The 10,711-nt window shown below is 40.2% G+C and overlaps 1 protein-coding gene across 1 annotated transcript; it reads right to left on the bottom strand.

The window, feature by feature from the left end:
• Positions 1-7,475: 7,475 nt before the first annotated feature.
• On the bottom strand, positions 7,476-9,155 carry LOC147898452 (aspartic proteinase CDR1-like). The gene is made up of 2 exons (XM_087379171.1): positions 9,147-9,155; positions 7,476-8,762 (listed from the first exon to the last, which is right to left on the bottom strand). The coding sequence occupies exons 1-2, from the start codon at positions 9,153-9,155 to the stop codon at positions 7,476-7,478; spliced, it is 1,296 nt and encodes a 431-aa protein (XP_087235297.1).
• Between the last annotated feature and the right edge of the window lie 1,556 nt (positions 9,156-10,711).

Here is a 10,711-nt window from a genome sequence, read left to right as displayed (position 1 = left end):
CCTTATATAACCCTTGCACAATCAGCAGATTCAATTGAAATACGTGCTAGTTCAAGAAGTGGCCAAAGGGTTGAAAATTAGTAAAACTATGTGAGTTTGTCATTGTTTCTATTTTGAAAAGTTAAAATAGTTGTTTATCATTATCTTCTCATCAAAAATGGCCTATCAGAGTCTACTTTTGGGCTTGATTTGACCTGTGAAGTGATAAGTGAGGTCAAAAGGCAAAGTTTTCATTTCATACCAAAAAAGTTGTGATTTGTTTATTTTTTGCTTCAAATAGTTAGCATAGCACCCACACTGCACTCTACATGCATCACAAAAAAAAGAAAAACATGTTTTGGGACTAAAATTCACCATCTAAGTGTCAACAGTTCCAGGCCATTGGATTAATCTTAATCTAGCACCGTCGAATTAAGAACATAGGATTAATCATGGTAGCTCTTTGCCAGCTATCACCTATAACCTCACAATAGTAAATGTGCCAACTATCACACCACCTACTCCAAAATATCCCAGCGCATTGAATAATTTTTTGATCTTAACTCTCGACTTGAAGATCAATTCAGCAAGCCAACTGTGTGCACATAAAAATCAAAAGTCCAACCCAGTTTACCCTACAACTGTAATCCATCACCGTTGAAAGAAGATTGTAGATGAGAAGAACGTCATGAAGAAAGAGTCCAACAAAAGTGCGGAGGAAGTAACGATGGAATTGTTCATAGCAATTGAGAAGATTTGCACAAAGGTGGTTAACGTACATGTGGATTTGACATTTTGGTAGCAGTCAGCAATGATGCAAAGTATCCAACAAAAGGAAAAGGTATGATTTCCCTCGAGTTAGATGGAGTGGTAAAGTAGTTGTCCAATGTTTTGTATGTGCCAGACATCAAGAGGAACGTGTTGGCAATCGTTGTGATCACAAATCAGGACCTCAAAGTTCACTTTGATAAGAATGGTGTAGAGATTGTGGATCTTCAAGGGAAGGTTGTTGGGAGAGGAACTCAGTGTAACAACATTTATGAACTCTCAGCTTTCAGTGCTCGGGTTGATGTGAGTAACAATAAGTTATGGCATGAGAGGTTTGGTCATCTAAGCCTTGCCTCTTCAAAAGAGATGCATAAAACTGGAATGACTATCGATCTACTAGAAATTGAAAATTTGCCAAATGTATGTGAAGCTTGTGCGATGGGTAAGCAACCTTGGTAGCCGTTTCCCAAAGAGGCCAACATGGCAAAGGATCCTCTAGAGTTTAAAACTATTATCTAAATCCATCAACAAATATATGATCTCTAGAGAGCATTTAGAAACTTAATATCCTCTAGATAAATGTAAAACAATGTCACAATGTTGAGGAGACTGAGCATACACATGATGATGATACGGCTTAGTCTTATGACATCACAAACATGGGAGGCATTATGAACAAGGGAAGGAGTTTATGTCTCTTTTTTGCTCTATAGTTCATACAAACTATAGAGATTGTTTAAAAAATTTTAAGATCAGAGGCCTCCTTACATGACCAAACAATTAAGCAGATGCGAAACTGATTCCCCAATCCTCCCCAAACTCAATTTACCAAAAGTTAGGCAAAGGGAAAGATTGTGGACATCCCCTCGAATAGAAGGTACTTATTGAGGCAACAAGTAAGAGAGGAGGTAGCACAGATAGAGAGGGGAGATAGGGAAAAAGGCATGCATCGCACCGCTCATAAAAAGCTGTGGACAAAAGCAATGAATGCTGCAAAGCAAGACAAAAGCAAGTAGCACACGGAGGCATGGCAGATCTAGATGGAGCAGTATGGCTCCTCTCACTTTGGATTAGGCCGAATTTGTAAGTTTCGATCTTAATGTACCAAGTATTTAATTCTTTTTTACATTATATACTTTCTTTCTTCTAACCCCATATGTAAGTTCTGTCATCTTCTAGCTTGATATCATGCATAGGTACCCCACATATTAGACTTTTATAAAATTTAGACTGTATGGTATTAGACTTTTATAATAAATCATGTAGCAAGCAGAAGATTGAGCCAACAATGTATTTAGTAATTTTGGACTCGGCCACAGTCCAAAATGAGAGAAGGCAACTCCTAAATAAAAATTGTAAAATATATTAGATATTGTAAGACACATTAGAATTTTATAATATTTCAAATATTTTTTAAGAACATACACATAGAGTTATAAAAGAAGTTGATAAATTAACCTACAATTTATGTTAGCATTTTTAGTGCTTTAAATGATAGCAACACCTAATGATGGTTTCAATAAAAAATATTACACCTAAAAAACCATGAAGATTCAACCTTCTCAACTGGATCAAATAAAGGAAAGGCCGGTAAGGACTCATGTAACTCATCTTCTTTAGAGGACAAAAAGAGGAAGAAGAAAATCAAATGCTTCTATTGTAACAATGCGGAACACAAGCAAAGCGAGTGTTGGAAGAAGCTTGCACACAAGAAAAATGACATGAGGAAAGAGTTCGGCAATAGTGCACAAGAAGTAGCCAGGGAGCTATTTGTAGCGATGTAGGAGATTTGCAACATGAAGGTGGTTCACATACTTGTGGACTCGGGGAGGTCACTCATCATATGTAACCCTATCACGTGAGTTCAACAGAAATTTTTTATTTTTAAAATTTACAGAAATAAATATACATAAGGGACTATTTGAAATAGTTTTGGAAAAATTTTACAGATTTGTATAGAAAAGGGGTACATTTTATGAATGAAAATTTTACATATAAGGGATTTTAAATATAGGCCTTGAATGCACGTGATCTAGAGGGTTTATGCATAGTGACCCCCCCAAGCTTGTGGATGAGTCTTTGATTATTTACAATGGTGCATCATGCCACATGACTAGTCATAAGGATTGGTATAACTCTCTACATTCAGTATAGAATGACATCTTGATAGTAGTTGACAATGATGCAAAATGTCCAGCAAAAGGAAAATGTATGATTGCTCTCAAGTTAGATGGAGTGGTAAAGCACTTGTCTCATGTTCTGTATGTGTCAAATATCAAGAGAAACTTGTTGTCTGTTGTTGCGATCACCGATGAGGACCTCAAAGTTCACTCATATAAGAATGGTGTAGAGATTGTGTATCTTGAAGGGAAGGTTGTTGGCATAGGAACTCAACAAAACAACATTTAAAAACTCTCATCTTTCAGTGCTCGGGCTGTATGAGCAATAGAAAGTTGTGGCATGAAAGGTTTGGTCATCTAAACCGAGCATAAATTTGAAATGATTGTCGACTTGCTAGAATTTGTGACCTCTATGGGAAAATGGAGATGGAAGCTATGGTTGGCTCCTACTACTTCATGACATTGACTGACGACTATAGTAGGAGGATTTGGATATACTTCCTAAAGATCAAGGAGCACGCTCTTGGAAAGTTTAAAGAATGGCACATTGTGATGGTTGAGAAAGAATCAAGGAAGAAGTTATAGAATTTTAGGTCAGATACAGGTGGCAAGTTCACATCAAGTGAATTCAAAAGTTTCTACAAAAGTCACAGGATCAAGAGGTAGAAACCCTCAGCAAATAGACCACAACAAAAAGGAGTAGTGGAGTGCTAGAATCACGTCATTTGTGAAATGGAAAGTTTTATGATGAAAGGAAAAGATCTACCAAAGACTTTTTGGGCTGAAGCATGTAAGACAAAAGTATACATTTTGAATCACAACTTTACAAAGGTTGTGACAGGGATGACTCCACTCCAAGCCTTTTCTGGTAAGAAACCTTCAACAACACATTTCAAAGTTTTTGGATGTGACTATTTTGTGCATGTTATTGATGCTAATAGGAACAAGTGAGATCTGAAGAGCTAGAAATGTAGCTTTTTTGGGTATAGTGAGGAGGCAAAGGGTTACTGCCTGTATAACCTTGTGACAAAGAAGGTGCTGGTCAGTCGCCATGATGTGGTTTTCTTAGAATAGCTGCATCAATTGGTGAAGGAGGCTTCCCCAGACACTTAAGATCATGATATACATCCAGAACAACCACCAACAGTAGACCAAACTCCCCCAATAGTTCTTGGGATGATTGAATAGGATAAAGACAAAGAGGAGTACAAACATGTAGAACCACAATGGCAAAGGCCATTCCCAAAGAGAGAGTGTGTGTGTGTGTTGTGACATGAAGTTGGGGGTAATAAACTTCATGCACCTCTTCACTTCCTGCTGCTTTTGAACTGACTAACAAAGATATTGATCATTGAGAAAGGGACATTAAAAATAAGCTTTTATGCCAAGATACCACACCATACTTTCCTCCCTCAGATGAGAATGAAGATGGTAACATCCCAAGTGATGTTGTACTCAAGCATAGGGAGAAGGAAAGGATCAGCAGAGGCCTTAATCTTAGTGAGCGGGTCTGCACCAAAGAGAAGAGCGATACGTTGTGGAAAGAAGATCTTGTGGCTTAACATGACTTGAGCTGATATATATAAAGGAGTTTGAAGGGGCTGATTGGGTCGGATGGGTAGGTTTTGAGGAAACATTGCACCTCCTTTATAGACACCTTTACACTTAGCTCAAAACACTCTACAAACTATCATTAGACACAGAGGCTTATAACTTTTAGTAGAGACATGATTTTAAAGATTGAAACATATAAAGAGATGCGCCTTGAGATAGGCTTCACGCTGATGTACATTTTGTAAGAACCAAAGCAGCAACCAGAAAGTTATGGACAGTTTACTAAATGGGGTAAAAACTATCATGAAAACAAACTATCAGACACAGAGACTCATAACTTTTTGCAATAGTATTTGATTCAAGATCAAAGCACATAAAAACATGCGGCTTGAAGAGAGCTTCGTGTTAATATAAGTTCATCAAAATCGGACTATCGAGTAAAAAGTTATGAGAAAAATACTAAGAGGGGGTCAAACTGTCATAAAAACTATCCTCCACCCATGCTAATTTCACCTGAGAAAGATGCTCCCTCAAGACTCCACCTTCATCAACGATCCACCACTCATAGATTTCTTCTAGAAGAGAGTAAGTAATTCCCTTGGTAACTCGGGAAATGGATGGACCATGTGTGTGCAATGAGCGACCGAATAGAAAGAACTTTTAAGGCTTTGAAAGAAAGAAAAGGGAAGAGACACTCAAGAGAGAGAACCTGAAGTGACCTTCATTACCAATAGAGTGAGACTCCACTCCAGTGCAACTCAAAACACTACAAACACAAGCGAGAAGAAGAGGTTTCATATGTACAAGAGGGAGCAGAAGCTCCAAGACTACTCATAGAGAGAGAATGAACTAGAGAGAGATGGACTCAAGAGTCTACATAAGAGAATATCTACAAGAGGCAGAGAAGGCTCATGGAAGAGGCTTGAGGAGACTAGAGCTACAGCAACATGAGGCCTAATGGTGGAGGAGATTGAAAAATAAGGGAGAGGAGGGCTCCTTTTATAAAGATTTTGTCACCCTCCTTCACCCTTCTTACAATTGGAAGTGCACAGCTTCAAGGTATTGTACTCTTCATCATTTGCATAGCAAAAGAAGTTGAAAGCATTGAGAATCACCACTCCACTGTTATAGTCAAAAACTACCCAAAGACTCAACTCTTCTTCACACCAAGCTACCAGTGCATGAAACAATCCCCAATCTATCATTGTGCCTACTGCCGGTGTTGTCGATTCACCAACATATTCAACAGTGCAAACGTAGAGGATATGATCATGATGATTGTGTGAATAGCTTGAGCATCACCTTCACAATCTTCTAGTTTCCTTAAATGGGCTGCAATCTCTTCTAACGGAGTTCTTCTAGACATTTTCTTTATCACATCAGAAAACACATGCCTATACTAGGCATAACATGCAACCAAGTACACCCGAGAACATTAAGGTGGGATGAATGTGACATGAAGTTTGGGGTAATAAACTTCACACACCTCTTCACTTCCTGCTCCTTTCCAACTGACTGACAAATATATTGATCATTGAGAAAGGGACATTAAAAACAAGATTTTATGCCAAGATACCACACCATACTTTCCTTCCTCATACGAGAATGAAGATGGTAACATCCCAAGTGATGTTGTACTCAAGCATAGGGAGAAGGAAAGGATCAGCAGAGGCCTTAATCTCAGCGAGCCGGTCTGTGCCATAGAGAAGAGTGATACATTGTTGAAAGAAGATCTTGCAACTTAACATGACATGAACTGATATACATCAAGGAGTTTGAAGGGGCTGATTGGGTTGGATGGGTAGGTTCTGAGGAAACATTGCACCTCCTTCATAGACACCTTTACACTTAGCTCAAAACACTCTACAAACTGTCATTAGACACAGAGGCCTATACCTTTCAATAGAGACATGATATCAAAGATTGAAACACATAAAGAGATGCATCTTGAGATAGGCTTCACACTGATATACATTTTGTAAGAAACAAAGAAGTGACCAGAAAGTTATCAACAGTTTACTAGACGGGGGTAAAAACTATCATGAAAACAGACTATCAGACACAGAGACTCATAACTTTTTTGCAGTAGCATTTGATTCAAGATCTAAGCACATATAGACATAATCTTGAATAGAGCTTCACGCTGATATAAGTTTCATCAAAATTAGACTACCGAGTAGAAAGTTATGAGCAAAATACTAACAGGGGGTCAAACTGTCATAACAACTGCCCTCCACCCATGCTAATTTCGCCTGAGCACGATGCTCTCTCAAGACTCCACCTTCATCAACGATCCACCACTCATACATTTTGCCTAGAAGAGAGTAAGTAATTCCCTTGGTGGCTTGGGAAATGGATGGACCATGTGTGTGCAACGAGTGATTGAATAGAAAGAACTTTTAAGGCTTTGAAAGAAAGAAAAGGGAAGTTTGGATTTTGCATGATGCTATTGCGAGATGGATGATTAAAAATAGGATGCATTGGTAGGTATGATGGTTACCTGCAAATGCACCAGGCTAGGTTTTATGTAATTTTTGGTATCCAAACTACTTATTAAACTTTGAATGGATGACATGTCCTTGGAAACTCTTAATTTCCCATGGATGACACATACACATTTATGATTTATATTTAAATCTCAATATATAGATATATTTAGATATCTATATATATGTATGTGTGTGTGTGCATGTGTGTTGTGTGTGTGTGTGTCCGTGATGTATACACACACACACACACACACACACACAAAGTATTGTATACCGTAGTACATAAAAGACATGTAGCATCATTAAATCTTTTAGATATGAGTGACATCTTATAAGGTAAAACATTTGTATTTACCACTATAGTTCAAAGAGAATGGGACATTGTGCATAGTGAACGTTTCATATAGATGCCTGTAATGAAAGAATACATCATTTCTAGAGCAATTGTATGTAGTATGTATCCTAATGGACTGGCAACGTCGTGTCGTCCTCCCTTACTTTTACTAAAGCTAGGTAGTTAGTGCACAACATGTCTGTACCTTATTAGCTCTGCTTCAACAACAACTTACATTTTGGCACATGGAGTAGGCTTTAGCAAAAGGGAGCTAGCTTTAAGGTCAAAGCTAACCATGAAGTTCTGTTGCAGAATGTTGCCTAGTACGGAGAAACCTTTATGGCTCGCCATTGCAAGACAGAGTAGCCCATCAATTACTATGAAGTAGTTCTCAGGGGGAAGAGTGAGATCAGTGTCCTTGAAATGTAACGTGAGTTCAGGGATGGTGTAATTGCCTTTTGGCAATGAGTAGCACAGGTCAAGCCCTTCATTGTTAGCGACTGGCTTCATTTTGATTTGATCCTTGAAAGCATTGAGAATTAGCTGATACCCAGCATCCTCCAATAAAGTCACGGTCGTCCCTGAATCGATGATCACTCCACCACTGCCATCTAGTTGGATATCAAAAGTGCCATTTGGGATTTTGAGTAGCTTTCCTCCGACGCTAGCATCCTCGAGAGCCGTATAATAGAAAGTCTCATACGCCCCAGACAAATGATTGTTTTGGATTATTTTTGTAGATACGGTTCCATTGCCTGAAACCGTGGCTGCATCTCCCATGAATAGGGAGCCAAGTACAGAGGGAGGACTGTCCCATGGAACCAAACAGTAGGCGAACTTGTAATCAATGGCACTGCCCAATTGACTATCGATCGAAACAAGGCCTTGGCCGAAACCTACAATCCCACTCGAATTAGAGAAACTAGTGCCATCCGGCCCTTGGTCTTGTCCACAACCGAACACGATGTTCGAAAAACTTATAGGATTTCCTGTGGTGTCAGTTAACGTCAAAGTCTCGGTGGCGAGGACGCCGTTTGTGTAGCTGCCATCACCGTAGTTGTATTGATACGCGCATTTGGAGTCCTTGGTGCAAGAAGAACCCCTACCATTGGTGCTAAGAAAGTTGCAGTATTTGCTATGCTTGCAAGAAAGCTCATTGAAGGTGGAGGACTTGTCTGAGTTGTAGATGGGTTGAGGTTGCGCGATGCAGGTATTACAGGGCTGGCACTGCGTCCAAATGAGATCACTCCCAGTATCCACAATCAAAGTGATCTCCTGCAGGGGGGTTCCTATCTGAAAAGTGGTGTCGAACTCGAATTCCATGGCGATTAAAGAAGCGTTGAGAGAATCGTAATTGTTAGCAGCAGTGGTGTCGGTTGAAGCAAAAAGCCGAGAAAGGGCAGCAACACGGCGCTGGCTACGAGTGAGAGCTCCACGGAGGAAGGCAATAGGGGAAGGGGAGTGGGCGAGGGAGGGGCGGCGGAGGGAGGTGCGGAATCCAGAGGAGGAGGAGGGGTGCTGGAGGGAGGTGATGGTGTGGTGGGAGAGGGGGGGGTGAGAGGAAGAGGGGAGAGGGAGGGAGGAGAGGGAGAGGGAGAAGGCGAGGATGAGAAGGAGAATGGCCATAGCTTCTTGATCTGAGGGAGGAGGAAGAAGGTGGGAAGGGAAGGTTTGGCGAGGAAGAAGAATAAGGGGGAGCCTGAAGGACAGTGGGTAAAATAGATGTGGCGGAGTGGGGACAATGGAAAGGACGTGCGTATCATCAAATTCTCGGAGCGGGAATCGAGGTGGGGCGATTTCATCCATGTGAAGAAATCCTTCGGCGGAGTTCGGCCCTTCCGCCCCGTTCCCATGCAACACACGTAAAGTTCCGGGCTCTCATTTGAGCCGTCGGATCCTCACACGCTCCATTCCGGATGCCGTAGGTTACTATTCTCTCACCTCTTTCTTTTTGCAACGAATCGTCGCTCACCATTTACTCTCGTGTGCCGACAAGAAATTATATACTAAGCATGTGGTGGTAATTACAATGCTTTCTTTGGCGGATTTGCACGTCAAGAGACACGTAGCTTTGCAACAAAAGCAACTCCCAACAGCCACGGGTATTAAGAAAAGGACATTAGTGCTTAGGTATAACAATAAACGACCATAATATCAAGTAGTAGAAGTGGGAAGGCCCTTTTAGAATGCTTAGAGTGTATCCTTCAAATTATTATTAAGTTTAAGCTCTCGAGGAAACTCTAAACAAGAAGAAGGTCAATGGATGGAGACTCAAGCCTTGGGTTGGGTTCACACCACCTCGCCCTCTCATGGAAGAAGAAACTACAAAGGAGATGGGCGGGCAAGTGTGGTGTTTCACACCACCAGCTGATTATGCTATAAATAATAATTGCATCTAATTAGCATAAATAATAACTGCATCTAATGCAAGAAAAAATGATTGGTCTAGTGATAGAAAGAATTTGTCTTGGTCAAGCTACTAGAGTTCAATTCCCAATTTTGCATAAACATGCTTTTTTTTTTGCACGCCAACACCTTGGACGACCTCCTTGCGCCGTGGACACCATTTGCTTTGTTCCATGTTCGGGCCCATCATGCTTATTGGACCATGTAAGTTTACAAACCTGTCCTCCACTTTTGATGGGAAGATGGTCAAGTGGTGTGAACACACCCTTATTTCCAGAGGTTATGGCTAGCTTATTGGGATCACAAAGATGCTCAAGATCTAGATATTATGCTCCTCATGTACTCGAAGGAGGTCTTGCTTACAAACTCGTGCCTTTCGATCTCACCAATGTCCCAGTTACGTTTTAGAGGCCGTAGAATGCAACTTGTGTCAAATGCATAGTGAACCACCCGAGTCTCACACCCACACACTAGGTGCAATGCCAAAATTTAGAGGAGGAGAACCCCAACACCCTATGAGAACCCATTACCTTATAAATTCTTGAATCAGCAGCCCCTAAATAGGCGCTTTTCACACCTATAAATATATTTTTGATTATGTCAAAACCTCATGATATTTGGTTTTATCCGTGCTAATAAAAACATATTTTCATTCTTTATATAGAACCTTGTCATGTAATTCTCTTCCAACATGGAGAACATAGGGCTGAAATAGAGCACTTTGGCCACTTTGGATTTTTGGCAGTTAGGCATAATTTTGAACAAAACTAGTCCCACTGTTGCACCTCCTCAATTTAAAAAAAAGAATAAAAGCTATCCAAATATGTTTTTTGATATGTCTCACACCCAGACACTCTGTTTCATGTTAAAATTCAAATAAGAAAACCCCCAAAACTCTTTAAGATACCCATGACCTTATGCAGTCTTGAACTATAGGTAGCCCCCACATTAGTGCTTTTCAACACCTATAAACACCTTCTTTCTTATGTCAAAAACTCATGAGATTTGGTATGCTTCAAGAAATACATATTTACAGTCTTCATACAAAACCCTGTAGCCTA

The sequence above is a fragment of the Dipteris shenzhenensis genome, chromosome 9 (genome assembly GCF_047967505.1).
Source record: "Dipteris shenzhenensis isolate YYH24624 ecotype China chromosome 9, Dip_SZ_1.0, whole genome shotgun sequence".
Lineage (NCBI taxonomy): Eukaryota > Viridiplantae > Streptophyta > Polypodiopsida > Gleicheniales > Dipteridaceae > Dipteris > Dipteris shenzhenensis.
Note: the sequence above shows the minus strand (reverse complement) of the source record. Positions and strands in the feature narration are given on the sequence as shown.